General features: G+C 47.2%; 1 protein-coding gene across 1 annotated transcript in view; it reads left to right on the top strand.

Annotated features, from left to right (window-relative positions):
* The window catches only part of LOC138267072 (cohesin subunit SA-2-like), a 1,140,873-nt gene that overhangs the window by 570,580 nt on the left and 545,534 nt on the right, over positions 1–24,759 (top strand). The window contains exon 13 of the mRNA XM_069215920.1: positions 11,839–11,881. Within this exon, the coding sequence (XP_069072021.1) occupies positions 11,839–11,881 (43 nt within the window). The remainder of the gene's footprint in view (positions 1–11,838; positions 11,882–24,759) is intronic.

Here is a 24,759-nt window from a genome sequence, read left to right as displayed (position 1 = left end):
AGTGAGCGGTGGAGCAGGATAGCTACCCCTCTAGAGCCTCTGGAGAATCCTGCGTGGTAGACTCTTATCATAGCCTCCCCGTGAGAGCATGGGGCACCTAGTTCCAAGGAGATGGGTTTCCTGTAAAAAGACCATGGAGGGGGAGTATCTACGGAGGGAAACTGAATACCGCGGACCTCTTGATTTTATCTAGTAGGCCATTCACATTCCATGAGATGACCTAAATCAATGGGGACCGATTATGGGATGCGTGCTTGCTATATTATGCTGGGTGCCCTTCTGTAAATCTGGGGATGACCGTTTCAGTTGCAACAGTGAAATATTTAGATGACAAAATAAACTTAATAACACAATACTATCTAAGCCCATGTCAAACTTTTTACCCCCCAACCTCCCCCCACCCCATACTCCCTCCCCGGAAGCATCTGTCGCCCTATTACCCAACTGTAACAAAGCAGTCAGCTGGACTGCTGTGGAGTGGAGTGGTGGACCCCTCCTTTTAGTCGGATCAAATGCAGTTAACGGCTATTAAGTAAGTCTCATAGAAGTATATCACGGTGGTCATCGGACCTCTGAAGTGTCACCTCCAATGGCCGCACGTCCGGGATGAAAGTGTCGATCATGTCCCTCCGTTCCGTCATAAGTTGCTTGTCCCGTCTCAACCGAGTTCCGGAGACTGGCTCAGATCAGTGTCGTCCATGACCCGGTCCGGGCCCAGAGGACCCGGCGAATCGCCGGCGGCTCCCTCCCCCGTGCATCAGAGGCCGAGGGTGTTCCATTGTTCTTGTTGGCGTCCAAATCTTTCTGCCTACCCTTCTTGGATCTGGTTCGTCGTCTGCTTCTCCGAAGCCCTTCCAACGGGGGGGGCACCTCATGGGAGGGGCCACCCACCGGACCCCGGGGACCCCGCCGGGCCAAGGAGCCCTCCTCAGTCAGCCAGTCCCACGCCTCCTCTGGGGAATCGAAGAAGAATGCCTTTCCGGCCATTAGGACCTTGAGTCTGGCCAGGAATAATAACATGTAGGTGAGTTGCATTGCTCTTAGCTTTTGTTTGACATGCTCATAAGACCGGCGGCGAATCTGCACTTCGCGAGTGTAGTCGGGGAATATTAGGATCTTGTGGTTCTCCCATTGAAGGTTATCTGAGCTCCTTGCTGCCTTAAGGATCATATCTCGGTCCTTGAAATTAAAGAAGCTTGCAATCATCGGGCGCCTGGGGCCGCCTGGCGGTGGATGTGGAGCGAGGGCCCTATGAGCACGTTCGATCGCGAACCAGGGCGAGAGGGATTGGTCCAGGATCCAGGCCTTGATCCACTGCTCCAGGAATTCGGAAGCTTTATCCTCTTCCGCGCCCTCCGGGAATCCGACAAAGCACAGGTTGTTGCGTCTTGAGCGATTTTCTGCGTCTTCCATACGGCGGTGTAGTTCGTTAGTACGGGTTTGGAGTTGGGCCACTTTGGTTCTTAGATCGGATAGTTCATCTTCGGTCTGGGAGACCCGGTGTTCTACCGTAGTGATTCGGCCCACCGCGTTTCTGAGGTCCTGCCTAATTAGGCCCATTTTTGTCCTCCCGGACTTCTCCGATCTTGGTCTCCACGGCGGTCTGCGATGATTGAATCGCCAGGAGGATGGCATTCACTCCATCCGGGGCTGGGCTTCCGCTGGATGAGTCTCCGTCTCTCCGTGGACCTGCCTGTGCTGTGAACTGGTCAATCTTTTGCTGGGAGGCAGGAGGCTGTTTGATCGGTTTGTCTCTTCCCATCTTGTTACTCTGGCAGTGAGCCCCGGCAGGGAACAGGATGTTTTGTCTCGTATAGAATTGTCTTTCGAGTCTCAGCGTTCGTGGAGCTCCTCACATTCAGGGACCACAGGAAGCGCCACCTCGGAGTCACGGGGGACCCGGAAATGCGGGCCCGGCCACGGGAGCACTATTCTTTATATGAAGCTCAGCAGTCTGGGAGCATTCCGTTCCTCCGGTCGGCCAACACGGGGGGCGAAGAGCGGAGGCCCCAGCAACGGCGCCAAACCCCGCGGGTCATCAGACCAGGGTCCTCTCCCCTGGCACCGTCGAGTCCCCCAAGGCTCAGGGGAACTCCTAGCACCCTGAGGCCCTCCCCCCCCCCGGCACCCCTGGGCATCAACTTCCCGTGGCGAGGCCGATCCCGATATCCGTCGCAAGGGCCAGTGGGCGCTCCTCGCCCGTGCCGCAGCCTTGTGCACTTGTGGGGGATTTAGCGGATCCCTCCTTCCTTCACCTGGACAACGATCAATTCCAGCCCTCACAATGTCCGAGGAAAGGGCTTGACTGCTTCATGCCCCGGGGGTGTTGCCCGGACGACCCGGGCCTTCGCACCCTCCTCTCCTCTCCTCCTACTGGGTCGGGGAGTCCCCGCTCCGCTTATGGCATTTACTTCCCCGGAAGCGCTGTGGTCCCCGTCTAGTACTCACAGCGCGGTCTCGTCGTGTCCGACCGCTCTCCCAGAGGTCGCACGCGCCACCGGCTCTTCCGGGCGCTGTGCTCTCCAAATCGTCTGTTTCGATCTCGGGCCGGCGGGCACGGCATCTTCCCCTCGGGGGGCACCGCACCGTGCTGTGCTCCGCGCCCTCGTCCCCCCTGCGACGGCCGCCGCGGTCCCACTCCGCCCCAGGCGGAGGCACGACAGCGGCCCGACTCAGCAGGCGCTTCACCTACCGGCGGCACTCCGATGCCTCCGGAGGTTTGTGACGGGAGCGCCGCTCCAATTCTTTCTGTTAGCCCCAGCAGAGGCTGCGGTCCAGACCAACTTCGTCTGAGGCTCCGGGTCTCAGTTTCGCGGCGGCGGCTCGGACCCGGCCTCTATTTTGTTTAGATTGGACGAGGTGCGGGAGGGGCACGGGGACTGTTATGGATCATTTTCTTCATATCTACATGCTCCCCAAGGGGAAGGGAGCCACAGGAGTGCATGGGGTAGTGCCGTTAACCCCGCAGATCACGGCACAGTCGGGCGGATGACGGAGGGGTCCAGAGCACTCTGAGTGCGACCGCCATCTTGACGCCCGAAGCCACGCCCCCCCCCCCTTGATATTAAAAGATGTTTCAAATTTGATCTACAGAAAACTCAAGCCATCCGCCAGTCTGATCAATTATTTATAGCATTTGGCGGAACAAGAAAGGGACACGCGGTGTCCAAACAGACTATAGCAAGATGGATTGGCCTGGCAATTCAATTCTGCCATTCAAAAGCAGGAAAACCGCTCCACACCAAGGTCAGAGCCCACTCTAAAAGATCGGTAGCTACTTCGGCTGCACTCTTTGCAGGTGTACCACTACATACCATCTGTAGAGCAGCAACATGGTCCAGCCAACATACATTTACGAAGCATTACTGCCTCGAGGAAACTAACAACGTTGATACAGCAGTGGGACAGGCAGTGCTGAGGCATCTATTTCGTTAAGGTGAGCCTCTTACACATCCCACCACCACACTCAAGGTATGTTCAATACTGGTTCTTACCCTAGTTCATATCTAATTTTATCTCACAGTGTGTCTTACTCTAATCATGTACTTCAGATTATTTACTTGTCAAACAGATTGTGTCAAAACTTTCTGCCACGCAGCTTTTCTATTGCTCTTCTGTTGAGATGTCTGTGAATATATATATATATATATATATATATATATATATATATATATATATATATAATATGTATGTATGGATGTGTGTATGCATGTATATATAGTTATATATATATATATATATGTATAGATATATACGTGGAGGTATAAAGCTGAACTAATGTGACTCACATCACTTATAAAATTACAGTCAAGGTAATTCACTAATTATGAAGACATTACTGCTCGTTATTCTGATTCAAGCATGTGAATCTATGAAAGATCCAATGCTGGAGAAGAAAATTAGTTACTTACCTGTAACTGCAGTTCTCCAGTATTGGTATCTTTCATAGATTCACATGCGACCCACCCTCCTCCCCTCAGAGGCTCCCCTATTATACAGATATTAAACTTCACACTCCTACTAGAAAATCTGAGGGAATTCAGCCTCTGTTGGGAGTGTTTGGGAGGGGCTGAATCCTGATTGGTTGATGCTGAAGTTTGGGTCTTTTTCACAAAACAAAGTGGATAGACTGTAAAATACCCTATGAGCCTACTGGGGCCTACTGGTTTTACTTTTACTGACTTACTGCTTTATGTATTTAAATTTACCGTGAGGCTCCCACCTCGACGACGGGGATGATTCAAGCATGTGAATCTATGAAAGATACCAATACTGGAGAACTGCAGTTACAGGTAAGTAACTAATTTTCATACACCATGTTAACAGTGCAATGAGGGAGACCTGGTAGGTGAAGCAAAGGGATCCGCAATGTGGGACCTCATGCAAGGATGTTAATGGTGAAGTAGTATAGAAGCAAGGCTACGTAAGAGAGTGTCAGGGGCTGCACTAAGGAAGTGGGCTGGGCATGCAATAGTCAAAGGATCTTGTTCCCCATCTAGCATAACTACTAGCAGCATGAATGTGCTCTGTAGAGGGACGCATGACCTTGACAAACCATTCTCTCTTGGAGGAGCACTGGTACGGACATCTAAAGCCTGATCTGTGGCATTGATTGCCTCTGCAGCCTCCAGGGCCGTTTCCTCTCACAAATCACCTGCTGTTGGTCAGAAGGAAACAGTGCTAGTTACCGGCAGATGCCTATTGCAGTTGCATGTGCTTGATAAATGCAGTAGCACAGTTTGAGGTAGGCATGCTTCTCCGTCTAGTCCCAGGCTGCTGCTTCTGGCTCAGTGAAAAAGTAGGAGCTGTCGTAGGACTCCCGTTGTAAGAACGAGACTGTTGGATTTTTGGTGGCAGCACCACAGAGGGTGGGGGGACTGAGTCTGACTCCACACCCTGACAGCTGACAACCTAACCATTTTGCCTGGCTAGCAGCAACTCACCAGAACCCAAGAATAAAGATGATTTGTGGCAGTCTATTGCATGACACTCTTAAGACTCCTGAAGGAAGTCGTGGTAGAATGGATCTTACTATTGTCTCTGTTATACACATCTCATACATGCAAAGACAAACTGAAGCAGGATGTGGTTCATTGTATTTTATTGAAGCAACTGCGTTCTATATTTGAAGAAAAAAAAAAGGCATGAATTGCAATTATCCGATAATCAAACACAGTACCCATATATCGGTGATTAAAAAAGTGAAACCCTGAAAAAGTCTAACCATATACTGTCATAATAGTGATTCTAAAATCCCTACCTGCACCACTAAGATTCTACATGGGGGTTTGGCAGTGTTAGCCCTTCATCTGCCTATCTAGTCTCCGGAAGGACACCCAATCCCCATACCAGTGCTATAAGTACAGAAGAGTCTGTTGGTCTGCTGGGAATGCTCACGCCTATATGAAGAGAAGAAGCAGTGTTTCAGCAGAAACTGCAACAACGTGCAGCATGAGCTGGCTGATAGGCCGGAACTTCCCCGGAAAGATGGTTTGGCAGTATGGTGTTTTATAATAACCCATCTGTTCTAATAACTGCCCTCACATGACAATATTTATTTTCCTCTGTAGGGTACACCATGTACTCTTTGGACCGGCAATACCTGTTAAACTATTGTGTACAGCTTTGGGTTGCCCACAGGATGAAAATGTTGTGAAAAGAAATGAAAAACAAATTTAGCACAAAACAACAACTGATAAAATAATAAAAAACAACATGAAGCTTTGCCAAAATAAAATGAATAAAAGTTAAATGCAACTAGATGAGAGGGAACAGGCCTCGGGCCAAGAGCTATAGTGTGCCCATGTAAATGCTAAATTAACCTCAACACAGAGCCACTTGTAGACTTGCAAGGAAGCGCAAAGAGTACTAAAGGCGAAGCTCTCGCAATCTATGCTTGACACGTTGGAACGTAGCCCTCTTGTGCTGCACCGCCAGTGTGTAGTCCAGTGATTGTCCACCATCAAGGGCCCCACATTGTGATTCTTGTGGAGTATAGTGTTTGTCTTTTAAAGTGCAGGACTTGAGGACCACAGGGTACACAAGATGGAGATTGCTCCAGCGTGAACCTCCCTCTCCATCGTCCGCCATGCCTCCAAGTGTTTAACACAGTCCTGTAGCGTTTCCAGTTTCTTTTGAGTAGCTGCAGACACGGGTTGAAATTGTCCAACTCGCTCTCAGCACCAGTTACACTCTCCGCTAGTTTCCTGTGATCATCACAAAGGATATTGAAATCCACTGCCGGGGACCTGTTCTTGGTTTTCATGGAGACACGTGACCTCTCAGTTGCAGGCAGCACTATGTCTAGCTTGTCCTCAGCATGCTCTTGTGACGCTGACATGCTGCTGAAAGGGTCAGTCCCCATCTCTGCAGTTGTACGGTCTCCAGTGCGTGAAGTCTGGAGAGAGCAAGTAGATCGAAGGCACTCCATCGCAGGAGATCCAAGCACCATGCAGACAGGTGGCAATGAAAGAGCTACCGGGCAAATAGGGCCCGCCATCTCAAGAAGGGGACCCTTGCAGAGTAGCTGTGTCAGTGTTTCCAATTCTGGGACAGATCCAGCAGATCCACCTGGGGGTCACCCTCCCCTAAAGGCCACGACAGGCCTCAGGGGAAAGGCAGGCAATTAAACACAAAAGCTGACCCACCAGGTGAAGAAACTTTTTTCTTTTAAATTGTCTTTATTACCATGTTACTGAAAAGACAGAGAATTCGAAACTTCAACAACAGTTCAGCTTAGCATCATTGTTCCCAAGGTGAAGCAACATTACATTTTAAGCCTCCATCCTTGGGTAAGGGTCATGTGGCAGTCCACAGAGGGTGGGGGAGGGAAGGTCGGATGAGGAGGCGCTGTCTGGGGTGGTCTGTGCAATCAAGGTGTCTGACTCGGTAGAGGGTACCACCACGAGCGGCGGCGTGAGTCCAAATGTGTCACTCTTTGTAGTACGGGGAACAGAATCCGAGTGAAGGAATGGGGAAGTCAGTCCTTCCCCAATAGTGGTCTCCGGGCAGGGGAGTCTTGATGCCTATGGGTACCTCAATAGGAAGCCCAAATTCAGCCACCCACCGGTTTAATCCCCCACCCATAATAGCAAAAAGGGCGGGGGAGGCAGTTTAAGGCCCTAGACCAGTGGACAACTCTCAAGTTCCTCAGACGTGGTGGGGGCCACCTTCTGTTCCCATGGAATTACCCGTCATCCAGTAATGGCATTTGTGGCTCACCAGTCCTCTCCTGCTGCAGTCATGGTGCTGCGATCCACTGATCTGTCAGTGGTTACTGTGGTAGCTTGTCTCTGCTGGTAAAGTCCCAAGTTGCCCCCTCTCCAGGCACAGGGGCGGTGATGCAGCATAAGTCCATAGAAGAGGAGCGGAGGGATGGGGGCAGCTGCTGTGGCGCCCACAGCCTTCATTGGCCCAATCAGCTGCTCTTGCTCTGTGCGGCTCTCACTGCTGCCCCATGCTGAATCAGCACACAAGCCGGAAGGGTGACAAAGTCCCAGTCCGCCACTGTACTTAATATAAGGCGGTTAGGGCGTGGACTGCATGCGTAGCCCCCATTGCGGGGCCTTCTTGGCCTGTGACCTGTTGGTACCCGGCCACTGATCACCTCCGCTGGTCTCCTGGAGAGTCAAACATGGTGGTATAGAGTTCGTTCTGCCTCCCTGCTATGGGCCCTAGTCAGGAGAGCCAGATGCCTGCTGTATTTGTCATATGGGTGCAGATTCAGAGGTCCTGGCTGGGAACTTTGAGAATTCAGCCTGCCATCTTGGCCCACCAGGCCACTTGCGCGCACACTCCACCTGCATGCCTAGAGATTGAGCAGTGACACTTGAAAGCCTTTGACCTTCCACTCGAAGTCTGACGTATAATGTCGGCAGTCAGTTGTCCATCACCAAAAACTGTATACGCCTGTCAATAGGACAAGGTGCTTGCTTATTTTTTTATTTCTCAAATGGTCCAAACCTGGACCGAATAAACTATTGATTGATTGAAGTTGCTTGCTTGGTGCGCTAAAAAACATATTGACCCACTTTCATCACCCCTGTTAGAAGTATTGTGTATTTTGACCTGAGCCCAGCAGGGCCTGGCTCTGGAGACATCTGTGCATCTTTGTGATTATTGGATCAACCCTCTCTGTTTAAGTCACCAGTTGTGATACGTTTTCTGAAAGGTCTTTAGCATACATTTCCTCCCAGACCTTTTGTTATGCCCCAGTGGTATATTATTTTGGTTTATTTTTTTGATGTTTCCACCTTTGAACCCTTGGATTCTTGACAATAAAGTCAGTTTTTTTTGGTGGCTATTACATTGGCCACGAGAGTCAGTGAGCAGCACGTTCTTTTTGTCCAACCTCCATACACCCGATTCTTCCTGGAAATACTGCTTGTCCAAACCTGTCTCTCTTTTCTACGGAAGGTTGACAGACCCTTTCACGTCTTCCAAAACATCACATTGTCGACTTTTTGCTGCGCCTCATCCCTCCAAGGGGGAAGAGAGACTTCACTGCCTGGACTTTAAAACAGTACTGTCCTTCTATAAAGACAATACCAGAGTGCATTGTATGGACGATCATCTCTTTGTGCTGTTCACTGGAACAGAAAAAGGGAAGGCAGAGCACAAACTGACCATCTCCAAATGGCTAGTACTCTACATGAAGATCTGCAATGCATTGGGCAGAAAACCCCATGAGGGCTTCCGGGCTCATTACATCCAATCCAAAGCTGTGCCCAATACTTTAGTTTGTAGGGGCCCTGTTGTAAATATCTCCGGCTGCTTCGTGGACATTTTTGCATACATTTAAAAAACACTGTTGCCTGGACGGTGAGGTCAGTCGTGATGGGCACTTCGCCCTTTCAGCCCTACATGATGTTATAGTCTGAGCCAATTTGCAAACCAACCTCCTGGGAGGTATTGCTTTGGTATTTATTATAAGGTAAGGAATCAGCAGCTAAAAGTCTCTGTTGGATGAACAAGTTGCTTACCTTCTGTTTATGTAACAGCCCCATTCTCATCTTTCTACCAAACATTTTTTCGATCTATAAAGATCCTTTTAGGGCCTTAGTATCTGCACACTGGTCGATCAGCCTTCTGGCATGGCTCCTTGTTTCTTGTTCTGAAATAGTAACCAAAAAGCCGATGTCATGTACTCCGGTGGCGCCCATATGGGCACTGCAGATATTGCATCCGTCTTAAACAACACCGATGTAGAACCACTCAACACCACCTACCTTTCCACAGGGCTACTGCTTAAGATTTTTTGAATGCAGTCTGAGAAGTGGGGAATATTCTAAAGCAAGGAATTTGCAGCTAGATAGTCTCTACCAGATAAGGTGTTACTGAAGGTAAGTAACTTGTTCTTTAACAGACACTACTGTATCAACTTTGAGGTCTGCAGGGAGGGTGATTTTTCTGGTAGCTTCTTAAGGATTTCATGTGTAAATTTCACGCCTCAGACCTGCCACCCTTGAGGTTGCTACTTTTGTATATATTGAAAAGATGAAGTATCTGCAGTTAGAAGTACTACATCTGAAGAACAAGTTTCTTAACTTGCGTAACGCTTTTTATTGTGGATACTCTAGCAGTAGATTTTGCACCACCCTCCCTCTTCCTTGGTCTTTGAGGTGGACCTTTAGGTGATTATAAGGCTACATGTTAGCCTCTGCACACTGTCACAGTTCTCATTTTGTTGTTGATGATACGGTTCACATAATATCTAATTTTTTGTTGTGACATAAGCATTCAGGAGTGATGCCTCTATACAGTTCTCGCTCGGTGTCTGATGGTGCCTCCCTGATACGCATGTTAGCAATCTGTCATGACCACACAAACTTGTCAAATCAAAGAAGTGCATGAGAAAAGCAAAGAGATATCCTCAGTGGAGACAGCAAAGCCCAAACTGGAAGAAGGTTTGCAGAGTAATCTTGCGCTTATTTCAAAGGAAGAATCAAGAAGAGAAGATCCAAGATGGCCGCTGTGAGTCCTGAAGGTTAGTTACAGTTCTAGTCTTGCAATCGGTTGGTTCCTAGGTTACGAGCTCTCCAGCTGGAAGCCTTGCACTTCAACTGAGGTCTGACAGGAATCAGCTGTGTGGAGAGAGAGCGCGCTTCAGAACAGAAACTCCTGTGAGGTAAAATTACATTTGAAGATTATATTACAGAAAACAGATAAATATTGTCAAGGTTTATTCGAAGAGTTTGATAGTAGACCGTTCCTGTGGAAGTCGACAAGGCTACAGAGTTAATGTATGAATTAACCTTATGTTTACAAGGTTCTTGTTTAAGATATTAAAGTCAAAGAAAAAACAAACTTTAAAAGAGCAAGCATCTACAAATGTCAAGGTTATAAACAAAGGCCAAGTTTAAAGGAGAAACGAACTGTTAACAAATAAGCATTTACAAATTCAATGGTAATAAACCAAAATAGAGTTTAAAAGAGAAACGAACTTAAATAAACAAGCATTTACAACTACAAGTTATCGACAGATGTCGAAGTAAGGAAGGAGAAACTAACTGTAATAAACAAGCATTTACAAATACAAGTTATCAACAAATGTCGAAGTAAGAAAGGAGAAACAAACTTTAATAAACAAGCATTTACAAATACAAGTATTGACAGAAGTCACAATAAGACAGGAGAAATTAAATAACATCAGCTGATTTGAAGAACGCATTATCACCAACTATATATAGCAACATAAAACCAATCTCTAACAAAGGTTGAGAAGTTCTTCCAGAATCAGTAATAAGCATTTTTTAAGAAGAGCTATCATTTATAGAGAGAAGCAAGGCTACAGAGAACTCGGGGTGAGTGAAGAAATAATAGAATTAAAGAGAATTAAGTGTTGAGAGTAGAAAGTGAAAAACTGATGTTGTATGTACCTAGTAATTGCGACTGTGACTCTTGCAGGTGCTGTATCCAATCTTAGATGTGAAGAGGCAGACTGAGTACTGGCGTTCATCATCTCAGTGGCAGTCTCTCTACAATCCCATTCCCCTTTTCCCCTCCGGGGTACTCAGCACGAAGGATTAATATTCGTTGTGAGTAGCTCGGGTCGGGACTGAGGAGTTATCTTCTGCTTCTGAGGAAATCGAATTGAAGTATCCTGACACAATCACTTTAAAATTTCTGGATGCAGTCTGGCATCTGAGGGAATTCAAATGGTGATTAACATGCAGTTTGCTGGAAAGTGTGTCATGGAAGGTAAGTAACTTGTCCCTTTATGCACAAGTGTAGCACCTTGTGATGTAGCTGATTGGAGGGGACTGCTGGGGTAGAATGTGTAAGAACCCCCATTAATAGCCACTCGCCTTTCCATTCCTGGGCTGAAGGCCTGAAATTATTAGATACGTGTGCATTTGGCACCTGGACTTGAGTAAGAAATCTCCTCTTGAATGTTTATGTTGAGGTTTAACATTTGCACTGTTATAGGTCTTCTGAGGAAAAGCGTTGCTGCCCATTGGGTGTTCCTTTAATCGTAACACACTGCACTTTACTAATGCTTATTGTTCAAACTAGAAGTAGATGGTCGCTTTTAATGTTTTACAGATTATATTACTTGTTGCAGATGTTTGCAGTCTGAGTGTTATTGAAACACAGAGCGTGGAGCTGCTCTTCCTGGTATTCTAGAGATAATTAAGTTGTGCTTTGTTAACCTTGGCCTTCTTCTAGTATTTCCTGTTCTTCTGTAGCTTCATGTAGAATGGATTAAAGGCTACTTGCTCTCCGTAACCTTTGTTAAACTCATGTATTTCCTGCACCGGCTTTTTTTTTTCTCCCCAGATTGTTCCTTCCGGAAGTAGAGGCTAGAGGCAAAGAACAAGGCTGTCGTGTTATGAGCAGGCCCTTCTTCCTGCTGCTTGTGGCATTCTTTTTGGAGAGTGAGGTAAGGCATGATAGAGGGAACCCACTCTCAACCCAAGTCTGGTAGCCAGATGCTTTCATGTTTTATCTTAGTCACACCTTCCTTTCCTTGAATGCCATCTTTACTTTCCTCATCCATGGAAATAAATATCACATTATTACTTGATGTTGGTCTGCGTATATGGGGTATTCCATTCTTTTTTTCATGTGTTTTTTTAAGTATGCAAACCAGGATTAAAGTGGTAAATAAAATGATACTGGAGAAACCTTATGACTTTAGTTATTTGCCTGTGTAAATGATAGAGATTGCAATGCATTAAGTAGTAATTTTCTTAGGGTAATTGTAGGACGTTGGCTCTGTGTATACTACTCCAAAGTAAGAAATAGTGTGCACTGAGTCCAAGGGTTCCCCTTAGAGGTAAGATAGTGGCAAAAAGAGAGAATTCTAATGCTTTGTGGTAGTGTGGTCGAGCAGTAGGCTTATCAGAGGGTAGTGTTAAGCATTTGTTGTACACACAGGCAATAAATGAGGAACACACACTCAGACAAATTCCAGGCCAATAGGTTTTTATATAGAAAAATATATTGTTTATTTTAAGAACCACAGGTTCAAGATTTACAAGTAATATTTCAAATGAAAGGTATTTCACTCAGGTATTCTAGGAACTTTGAATTATCACAATAGCATGTACAGTTGTGACAAAAATGGCAATAAGCTATTTTAAAAGTGGACACAGTGCAAAAATCAACAGTTCCTGGGGGAGGTAAGTAAAACACTTACAGGGTTCAAAGTTGAGTCCAAGGTAGCCCACCGTTAGGGGTTCAAGGCAACCCCAAAGTTACCACACCAGCAGCTCAGAGCTGGTCAAAGAGGTACCCAAAACACATAGGCTTCAATGGAAACAGGGGTGCCCCGGTTCCAGTCTGCCAGCAGGTAAGTACCTGTGTCTTCGGAGGGCAGACCAGGGGGGTTTTGTAGGGCACCGCGGGGGGCGCAAGCAGGCACAGAAGTACACACTCAGCGGCACAGGGGCGGCCAGGTGCACAGTGCAAACAGGCGTCAGGTTTCAGGTAGGAATCAATGGGGAGACCTGGGTGTCTCTTCAACGATGCAGGCAGGCACAGGGGGTGCTCCTCGGGGTAGCCACCACCTGTGCTAGGCAGAGGGTCGCCTGGGGGTCGCTCCTGCACTGGTGTTAGGTTCCTTCAGGTCCTGGGGGCTGTGGGTGCAGTGCTGGTTACAGGCGTCAGGTTCCTTGTAGCAGGCAGTTGCGGTCAGGGGGAGCCTCTGGATTTCCTCTGCAGACGTCGCTGTGGGGGCTCAGGGGGGGTCAACTCTGGCTACTCACGGGCTCGCAGTCGCTGGGGAGTCCTCCCTGTAGTGTTAGTTTTCCGCAGGTCGAGCTGGGGGTGTCGGGTGCAGAGTGGAAAGTCTCACGCTTCTGTCGGGAAACGTGTGGTCTTTAAAAGTTGCTTCTTTGTTGCAGAAAGTTGCAGTTTCTTGAACAGGGCTGCTGTTCTCTGGAGCTTCTTGGTCCTTTAGATGCAGGGTAGTCCTCTGAGGCTTCAGAGGTCGCTGGACCCTGTTGGATGCGTCGCTGTTGCAGTTTTCTTCGAAGTAGGGAGACAGGCGGGTGGGGCTGGGACCAAGTCAGTTGTCGTCTCAGTCTTCACTACAGGGCTTCAGGTCAGCAGTCCTTCTTCTTTAGGTTGCAGGAATCTATCTTCCTAGTTTCTGGGAGCCCCTAAATACTGAATTTAGGGGTGTGTTTAGGTCTGGGAAGGCGGTAGCCAATGGCTACTGGCCCTGAGTGTGGCTACACCCTCTTTGTGCCTCCACCCTGTTGGGTGGGGGGCACATCCCTAATCCTATTGGGGGAATCCTCCTTCTACAAGATGGAGGAGTTCTAAAAGTAAGAGTCACCTCAGCTCAGGACGCCTTAGGGGCTGTCCTGACTGATGGGTGGTGACTCCTTGTTTTCCTCATTATCTCCTCCAGCCTTGCCGCCAAAAGTGGGGGCAGTGGCCGGAGGGGCGGGCATCTCCACTAGCTGGGATTCCCTGTGGTGCTGTAACAAAGGGGGCAAAAACTAGTCAGCCCACCCTGGAAGTCAGGTATGTTTTCAGGGGGCATCTCTAAGATGCCCTCTGGGTGTAATTTACAATAAAGTGCACACTGGTATCAGTGTGCATTTATTGTGCTGATAAGTTACCAAACTTCCCAGTTTTCAGTGTAGCCATTATGGTGCTGTGGAGTGGAGTTCGTGTTTGACAGACTCCCAGACCATATACTCTTATGGCTACCCTGCACTTACAATATCTATGGTTTTGCTTAGATACTGTAGGGGCATAGTGCTCATGCTGTGGTATAGTGCACCCTGCCTTAGGGCTGTAAGGCCTGCTAGAGGGGTGACTTACCTATGCCACAGGCAGTGGGAGGTTGGCATGGCACGCTGAGGGGAGTGCCATGTCGACTTAATCATTTTCTCTCCACCAGCACACACAAGCTGACAAGCAGTGTGTATGTGCTGAGTGAGGGGTCCATAGGATGGCATAAGACATGCTGCAGTCCTTAGAGACCTTCCCTGGCATCAGGGCCCTTGGTACCAGGGCTACAAGTTACAAGGGACTTACCTGAACGCCAGGGTTGTGCCAATTGTGGAGACAAAGGCACAGTTTAGGGAAAGAACGCTGGGGCCTGGTTAGCAGGGTCCCAGCACGCTTTCAAATCATAACTTGGCATCAGCAAAGGCAAAAGGTCAGGGGGCAACCATGCCAAGGAGGCATTTCCTTACAGTAATTTTTCTGTACTCTGGTTATACCATTGAATTTGATCTTTGCACAGTAGTCATGTGTATCTGTAATAAAGTATTATTGAACACATTTAATACACATGCTTTCAACTTACATCCTTTTTGAGGACTTTGAAAAACATTTACGAAAAGAAGAGCATCCAGATAGGCAGCAGCCCTGTAGAACTTAAACAAGACTACCTTTTATGAAGTCAGCAACCTCTCTCTTCCCCATCCTTACTTTTCCTGGCACATCCTGTACAGGTCCAGTTCTCTAGCATAGACTATTTAATTGCTTCACATGCTTGAAATATTCCCCATCGCTGGACCGGAAAGCATGATCAGCAATGTTGATACAGCAGTGTAACTTTAAACACAATAACTTACATTTTTTCCAGATCATCTGCATCCTATCTACATAATAGTAAATGACCCAAACTTCAGCCATTCATACCAGCGTCCTATGTTATCCATTATTGGATCTTTAAAAGATTCACTTATTGAATCCTTCCCTGTCTAAGTGGGAGTTCCACAGTACCTTAGGAAAGCAGTATGTAGAAATCACCAGAGGCAATAATGGCAGTAGCCCTCACTCAAATAGCCTATCTTTTACTTTTTGTAAAAAGAACCAAACTTGACCTAGGACCGCTCAGCCGCCAGCACCCTCTAGAATACTACCAAGAGATGCACTTTTCCTCAGATTTTCTACTGCACGTCCTGTGAAGGGAGTCTCCCTGAGCTCTGCTCAGGTTTTTTCCTTTCAAAGCTACTTTCTACAACCAAAGATATCAGATACTTCTGAAAAGGTTTTTTTCGACCCTGCAGATCTTGTGGGAAGAAAAGGCTCCATATTGATGACCCTCACAAGGACTGCCTGTACCCTAAACATCAAGTGAAGGACTGCAAAATCTGTCACACCTTTTCCTCTAAAACTGAGGGACAGGGAAGGAAGACTTCTCTCATGGCTACAGGTGAAGTCCATCACTTCAGGTGAGGGCAGTGACACAGCTTCAGACCCCCCAGAAAGGTCGAGGTGATCTGAAAAGAGGCATTCTGAGGAGAGCAGGAAGGCTGCTAAAGCTCATCATAAAGACCCTTTAAAGGAGAAAATGTACCTGGTCTCTGCAGGGCCAACCTCCTCACAGCCGTCCCCTTCATATTTGAAGAAAAAGGAGACTTTTCATTGCTCTCCTTCCTCTCAACCATCGACGACGTGAAAAGCATCACTGAAGTTCCAGTTGACGACGACACCACCGTAGAAGATTCTGTCGATGGCGACCACTACATCCATCGTCATCACCGCCTTATCAACGAGGCCATCGTAGTTAACATCGTCGACGCCAGCCATATATACACCAATCTCCTCATTGACAGTATGCACCACAATGGATTAAACATCACCAGTAAAGAAGAAACTGCCGTAGACGACCATACCTTCGGAACTGACATCGAATACTCCTCCATTTACGTCGCATCCGTCAACGTAGCGGTCATCGACGAAGGCATGGTCTACGATGACACCATTGACGAAACCATCAGTTCGATGGCATCTGTCGCTGTAGATACGCATGTTCTGCAATAGCTCGCCATCTGGTGTTGGGCCGGAGTGTTACAAGTTGTTTTTCTTCGAAGAAGTCTTTCGAGTCACGGGACCGAGTGACTCCTCCTTTTGTCTCCATTGCGCATGGGCGTCGACTCCATCCTCGATTGTTTTTTTTCCGCCATCGGGTTCGGACGTGTTCCTGTCGCTCCGAGTTTCGGAACAGAAAAAATAGTTAATTTCGGAAGATTTTCGTCGGTATTGTTGCGTTCGGGATCGGCATACTTACATTCAACACCGCATCGAAGATCGAAGAGCTCCGGTGCCCTTCGGGGTAATTTTTCGATCCTCCGTCGGGGCCTGGTCGGCCCGACCGCGTGCTGAAGAACGCCGATGGAACGGACCCCGTTCCGTTTCTGCCCCAAATGCCACAATAAATACCCCTACACAGACCAACACTTGGTCTGCAACCTGTGCCTGTCACCTGAGCACAGCGAAGACACCTGCGAGGCCTGTCGTGCGTTCCGGTCCCGAAAAACACTCCGAGACCGTCGAGCCAGAAGACTTCAAATGGCGTCCGCACCGACAGCCCAACGGGAGTTCGAGGAACAGGAAGAGGAAGGTACCTTCTCGATCCAAGACTCAGACTCCGAAGGATTCGACGATACACAAACCGTGAGTAAGACGTCGAAAACCACACAAAGAAACATTTACAAGGCCCAGGGGACGCCACTGCCACCAGGCCATGGCTCAACCCATAAAATCGGTGACCGACCGTCGGCACCGAAAAAGGCCCAAACAGTGCCGAGATCGTCCGACTCCGGTCGAGACACCGGCACGCAGCCTTCTCGGGACCGAGAAAGTGCTGGAGACAAGCCTCGACACCGAGATGCCGGTGTGGACACGGCTCGACGCCGAGACAGCGGCACCGAAAGAGATCGACGCCGAGAGGTTTCGGCCCCGAAAAGGAAAAAAGTCACCTCGGAGCCGAAAAAACACGCAGACAAAGTTTCGACGCCGAAACAAACTGCAAGCGACCCAGCTTCAGGCTCTTATACAGAAGAGCACTCGCTAACCTCCCAAATGCAGAAGCATAGGTTTGAGGAAGAGCTACAAGCAACTGATGCGGACCATACGCAAAAGCGTATCTTCATTCAGCAGGGGACAAGAAAAATAAGCACCCTTCCCCCCATTAGGAGAAAGAGAAGGTTGGAGTTCCAGACGGAACAAGCACCACAACCAAAAGTGGTGAAAAGAGTTACACCACCACCCTCTCCTCCGCCCGTGATTAACGTTTCACCAGCACAAACGCCATCACACTCCCCAGCTCACACCACCATGAGCCAGGGTGACCAAGACCAGGACGCATGGGACCTATACGACGCCCCAGTGTCAGATAACAGCCCAGAGGCATACCCTACAAAACCATCTCCACCAGAAGACAGCACCGCGTACTCTCAGGTGGTGGCTAGAGCAGCACAATTTCACAACGTAAGCCTCCACTCAGAACAGGTCGAGGATGATTTCTTGTTCAACACACTCTCCTCCACCCACAGCTCCTACCAAAGCCTGCCTATGCTCCCTGGTATGCTCCGGCACGCAAAAGACATATTTAAGGACCCGGTCAAAAGTAGGGCAATCACACCAAGGGTGGAAAAAAAGTATAAGCCGCCTCCTACAGACCCGGCTTTCATCACAACACAGCTGCCACCAGACTCTGTTGTTGTAGGAGCAGCTAGGAAAAGGGCCAACTCTCACACATCTGGAGATGCACCACCCCCAGATAAAGAAAGCCGCAAGTTTGATGCAGCTGGTAAAAGAGTCGCAGCACAAGCTGCAAACCAGTGGCGCATCGCGAACTCCCAGGCACTACTTGCGCGCTATGACAGAGCCCACTGGGACGAGATGCAACATCTCATTGAACATCTGCCCAAAGACTTCCAAAATAGGGCAAAACAAGTGGTTGAGGAGGGACAGGCCATCTCCAACAACCAGATCCGCTCCTCCATGGACGCTGCAGATACAGCTGCACGGACAATTAATACATCTGTAACTATCAGAAGGCATGCATGGCTCCGAACGTCTGGATTTAAACCAGAGATTCAACAAGCAGTTCTCAATATGCCTTTTAATGAAAAAGAACTGTTCGGTCCAGAAGTGGACACAGCGATTGAGAAACTCAAAAAAGATACGGACACTGCCAAAGCCATGGGCGCACTCTACTCCCCGCAGAGCAGAGGGAATTACAGCTCATTCCGTAAAACGCCCTTTCGAGGGGGGTTTCGGGGTCAAAGCACACAAGCCAGCACCTCACAAGCCACACCGTCCAGTTACCAAGGACAGTATAGAGGAGGTTTTCGAGGACAATATAGAGGAGGGCAATTCCCTAGAAATAGAGGAAGATTCCAAAGCCCCAAAACCCCTACTACTAAACAGTGACTCACATGTCACTCACCCCCTCCACACAACACCAGTGGGGGGACGAATAGGTCATTATTACAGAGCATGGGAGAAAATCACTACAGACACTTGGGTTCTAGCAATTATCCAACATGGTTACTGCATAGAATTTCTACAGTTCCCTCCAAACATACCACCAAAAGCACAAAATTTAACAACACACCATTCCAATCTCCTAGAGATAGAAGTGCAGGCACTATTGCAAAAGAATGCAATCGAATTAGTGCCAAACACACAAATAAACACAGGAGTTTACTCACTGTACTTTCTGATACCAAAGAAGGACAAAACACTGAGACCAATCCTAGACCTCAGAGTAGTCAACACTTTCATCAAATCAGACCACTTCCACATGGTCACACTACAAGAAGTATTGCCATTGCTAAAGCTGCACGACTACATGGCAACTTTAGACCTCAAGGATGCTTATTTCCATATACCAATTCACCCATCGCACAGGAAATACCTAAGGTTTGTATTCAAAGGAATACATTACCAATTCAAGGTACTGCCTTTCGGATTAACAACCGCACCAAGAGTCTTTACCAAATGTCTAGCGGTAGTCGCTGCACACATCAGAAGGCAGCAAATACATGTGTTCCCATATCTAGACGACTGGCTAATCAAGGCCCATTCGTTAATAGAGTGCTCAAATCACACAAATCATATCATACAAACCCTCTTCAAACTAGGGTTCACCGTCAATTTCACAAAATCCAAAATTCGGCCACGCAAGGTACAACAATACCTGGGAGCCATAATAGACACATCAAAAGGAGTAGCCACTCCAAGTCCACAAAGAATTCAAAATTTCAACACCATCATACAACGCATGTATCCAACACAAAAGATACAAGCAAAGATGGTATTACAACTCCTAGGCATGATGTCATCATGCATAGCCATTGTCCCAAACGCAAGACTGCACATGAGGCCCTTACAACAATGCCTAGCATCACAGTGGTCTCAAGCACAGGGTCACCTTCTAAATCTGGTGTTAATAGACCGCCAAACTTACCTCTCGCTTCTGTGGTGGAACAACATAAATTTAAACAAGGGGCGGCCTTTCCAAGACCCAGTGCCACAATACGTAATAACAACAGATGCTTCCATGACAGGGTGGGGAGCACACCTCGATCAACACAGCATACAAGGACAATGGAACGTACATCAAACAAAACTGCATATCAATCACCTAGAACTTCTTGCAGTTTTTCAAGCACTAAAAGCTTTCCAACCAATAATAGTTCACAAATACATTCTCGTCAAAACAGACAACATGACAACAATGTATTATCTAAACAAGCAGGGAGGGACGCACTCCACGCAGTTAAGCATGTTAGCACAAAAAATTTGGCATTGGGCAATTCACAACCAAATTCGCCTAATTGCACAGTTTATACCAGGGATACAAAATCAACTCGCAGACAATCTCTCTCGAGATCACCAACAGGTCCACGAATGGGAAATTCACCCCCAAATACTGAACACTTATTTCAAACTCTGGGGAACACCTCAGATAGACTTGTTTGCGACAAGGGAGAACGCAAAATGCCAAAACTTCGCATCCAGATACCCACACAAACAATCCCAAGGCAATGCCCTATGGATGAACTGGTCAGGGATATTTGCTTACGCTTTTCCTCCTCTCCCTCTCCTTCCTTACCTGGTAAACAAACTCAGTCAAAGCAAACTCAAACTCATATTGATAGCACCAACTTGGGCAAGGCAACCCTGGTACACAACGCTGCTAGACCTATCAGTGGTACCCTGCATCAAATTGCCCAACAGGCCAGATCTGTTGACACAGCACAACCAAAAGATCAGACACCCAGATCCAGCATCGCTGAATCTAGCAATCTGGCTCCTGAAATCCTAGAATTCGGGCACTTACAACTTACCCAAGAATGTATGGAAGTCATAAAACAAGCAAGAAGGCCATCCACCAGGCACTGCTATGCAAGTAAATGGAAGAGGTTTGTTTGCTACTGCCATATTAATCAAATACAACCATTACACACAACTCCAGAACATGTAGTGGGTTACTTGCTTCACTTACAAAAATCTAACCTAGCTTTCTCTTCCATTAAGATTCACCTTGCAGCAATATCTGCATACCTGCAGACTACCTATTCAACTTCCCTATATAAAATACCAGTCATTAAAGCATTCATGGAGGGCCTTTGGAGAATTATACCACCAAGAACACTACCTGTTCCTTCATGGAACCTAAATGTTGTCCTAACTAGACTTATGGGTCCACCTTTTGAACCCATGCACTCCTGCGACATACAGTTCCTAACCTGGAAGGTGGCATTTCTCATCGCCATTACTTCCCTGAGAAGAGTAAGCGAGATTCAGGCGTTTACTATACAGGAACCTTTTATACAACTACACAAAAATAAAGTCGTCCTAAGGACCAATCCTAAATTTTTGCCAAAGGTTATTTCACCGTTCCATCTAAATCAAACAGTGGAACTTCCGGTGTTCTTTCCACAGGCAGATACCGTAGCTGAAAGGGCACTACATACATTAGATGTCAAAAGAGCATTAATGTATTACATTGACAGAACAAAGAACATCAGAAAGACTAAACAACTCTTTATTGCATTTCAAAAACCTCATGCAGGAAACCCAATTTCAAAACAAGGTATAGCCAGATGGATAGTTAAATGCATCCAAATCTGCTACCTTAAAGCTAAACGACAGCTGCCCATTACACCAAGGGCACACTCAACCAGAAAGAAAGGTGCTACCATGGCCTTTCTAGGAAACATCCCAATGCAAGAAATATGTAAGGCAGCCACATGGTCTACGCCTCACACATTCACCAAGCACTACTGTGTAGACGTGTTATCCGCACAACAAGCCACAGTAGGTCAAGCTGTATTAAGGACATTATTTCAGACTACTTCCACTCCTACAGGCTGATCCACCGCTTTTGGGGAAATAACTGCTTACTAGTCTATTGCAGAACATGCGTATCTACAGCGACAGATGCCATCGAACTGAAAATGTCACTTACCCAGTGTACATCTGTTCGTGGCATCAGTCGCAGTAGATTCGCATGTGCCCACCCGCCTCCCCGGGAGCCTGTAGCAGTTTGGAAGTTACCTTCAATTATTTATATATGTATCATCTCAACCTTAAATAAGTGCATACTTAGTCACTCCATTGCATGGGCACTATTACTACAATTCAACTCCTACCTCACCCTCTGCGGGGAAAAACAATCGAGGATGGAGTCGACGCCCATGCGCAATGGAGACAAAAGGAGGAGTCACTCGGTCCCGTGACTCGAAAGACTTCTTCGAAGAAAAACAACTTGTAACACTCCGGCCCAACACCAGATGGCGAGCTATTGCAGAACATGCGAATCTACTGCGACTGATGCCACGAACAGATGTACACTGGGTAAGTGACATTTTCATTAGCCCCACCAATGACTAATTCATCATTGATGGTAGCACCGTCAAAGGTGCCACTGACGACGACTTCTGCCTCAAAAGAAATAGTTCCACCATACACTATTGCTGCCACCTCTTCAGATTCTGCTACCACACTTAGGATTACTATAGTCACAAAGACTACTTTGCATCCTGATGACACATCTGGCAAAGTTTCAACCTTACTTACCTTGCCACCTCTTGAACTGGGAAGAGTCTGAGGATAAGGAATCATTCGAGGTCACGGACAGTCATCAGAATTACACATCAAATACCATCAGGACTACGAGTCATCTTATACCCCTCAATGGCAGAAAATAGGAGGCATTCCAATATTCTCAGCCACACAATGCAGTGCAGATGCCTACATCCCTGTTTCAAGACCTTCAGGCCATGCTTCAGGGCTGCAAACAAAGGTGTCCGGATTGGACTCCGGACCAACCATAACAGCCTCTACCACAGCAGCTTACCTCTCCGGCTACACCAAGGAACATGCCTCCTCCTCCAGTGACACCTACGTTTACACCAGCTTCTTCTATAGCTGTGATTCCCAGAGAGCATTATACCTCCTCTGACGCGAAGAGGGAGACATCGTTGCTTCTCAACACCCTCATGAGTAGGATGATTACTTGCCCCCTACGCCATCCCCCCCAATCCATCGGCCTCTCCACATGAGGTGATCTGTGGGTTTCACAATTTTATTGATAGGGCTGCCACTGTTTTTCATTTCCAACATCTGTCTCCCACACAGATTTTCCTCCATGATTTCAAGGAGCAAGCCAGACTGTAAGGGCAATCCCCATTATTGATTATATATGGAGCAAAGGAATAAAAGTAGTAAACTCTGGCTACAGTGTCACCAGTACCATTTTGTCTGGATAAGAAATATAAAGCTACAGAAGATTCTCTGGCCTGTTTAATAGGCCATCCGAACCCAAAATATTTTGTCTCAAGCTTCCCAGCGACGCTTAAAGAATCCGTCCATTCCCATTTCGGCTCCGCCGGACAAGGAAGGCAGGCGTCTGGACAATGTAAGGAAGAGGTTCTCCCTGATGTTGGAGATCACTGACCATGCAGCCAATACCTTAGCAATTTTAGGATGCTATGACTGCCAGATGTGGTCTGATGTGAGTAGCTTTGTTAAAACACCCCAAAGCTAGGAAAATATTGCAGCAGGGTGAAAGCACATCAGCAGAAATTGACTACACCTTAAACATCACCTCCACTGGCTTCTGACAACTTGCCGGGGCAGTGGTTTTGTGCCAGCTGGGTTGGTTGAAAGCTACTTCATTTCGACCAGAGGTCCAATTCGAGATACTAGATATGGCCTACAATGGCAAAGCTTTGTTTGGTAAGCATATAGATGATGCTCTGTTGGCCATTAAACAGACATGGATACTGTCTGCTCTCTTGGCACGCTGTCGCAGAGACAGAGGTTTCTCTTTATACACAATCACAATAGAGGCCTCCCTATTACCAGGCCTACTGTCAACCACCCACACCAGCCTATAGCAACCAAGGCGGTCAAAGGCAACAGACCACCCTCATCCCAAGGTCTGGACACCAACTGCAAGGAATGATCTCCATTGAGTACTGCGTGCATTTTCACCTTCCTCCTAATCCAGCTACGTGGTTGTGAACATCTCAAATTACCCACATCAGTGGAAGGAGATAACATCGGACAAATGGAGGTTGGATATAGTGAGTTCCAGTCATACTCTGAATTTTGTGCACAGCCCTCCAAACCACCCCCCAAAGAAGACTCACCCACCCCATCTTCACTTACTAAAACAAGAAGCATCTAAAGAGCTCTCCAAGGGTGCAATAGTGGAGGGTCCCCCTCATCAGAGAGGACTAGGTTTCTCTTCCCGGTTCTTCACAGAGAGAACAAAAGTCATGAGAATGGAGGCCAATTCTAGATAGGGCAATTAAACAAAAGTTTGCACAAACAATCTTTCCGTATGATAACCCTGTTGGTTATCTTTCACCTTCTGGACAGCGGAGATTAGAAATCCAAGATGCCTATTTTCACAAACCGTTTCAACCCAAGCATTGCAAATACCTTCGCTTCACTGTAGCCAGCACCCATTATCAGTTCAAAGTTCTCCCTTTCGGACTGAAGTCATCTCTCTGAATATTCACAAAACGTTTCACACCATTGGCAGCTAAACTTCGCAAGAAGGGTTTTCAAGTTTTCCCCTACTTAGATGATTGGCTGCTAAAAGCTCCAACACTGCAGCAGTTTTCCCAAGCCACCAGTGCCTGCCTTACATTATTTTACAGTCTAGGGCTAATGGTAAACCACCAAAAGTCATCCATCATTCCACCACGCAACATCATTTTCCAGGGCACAAAACTCAATCTACAACGAGGCTTACCTTTCGGAAGAAAGACAGCAAAAAATATCCAATCTATCTGAAAATATCCAGAAGAAATTTAGTTTCTGTGAGACTCTACAAATCGCTTCTAGAGATGGTTTCCTTGTCACTAAGCCCTAGTATCTCTAGCGTAGCTGAAGATGAGATCACTCCAGAAGGAGCTGCAACATCAAAGGATCAAATCTCAGTGGTCCTTTGAGGACTAGATAAACGTTACACCAAGGAGAGCAGAAGCATTGCAGTGGTGGACTTGCATCAATCACATTTCTCAGGGGTTGACATTC

The sequence above is a fragment of the Pleurodeles waltl genome, chromosome 12 (assembly GCF_031143425.1).
Source record: "Pleurodeles waltl isolate 20211129_DDA chromosome 12, aPleWal1.hap1.20221129, whole genome shotgun sequence".
Lineage (NCBI taxonomy): Eukaryota > Metazoa > Chordata > Amphibia > Caudata > Salamandridae > Pleurodeles > Pleurodeles waltl.
The sequence above is the reverse complement of the archived record's forward strand: the minus strand, read 5'-3'. Positions and strand labels throughout refer to the sequence as shown.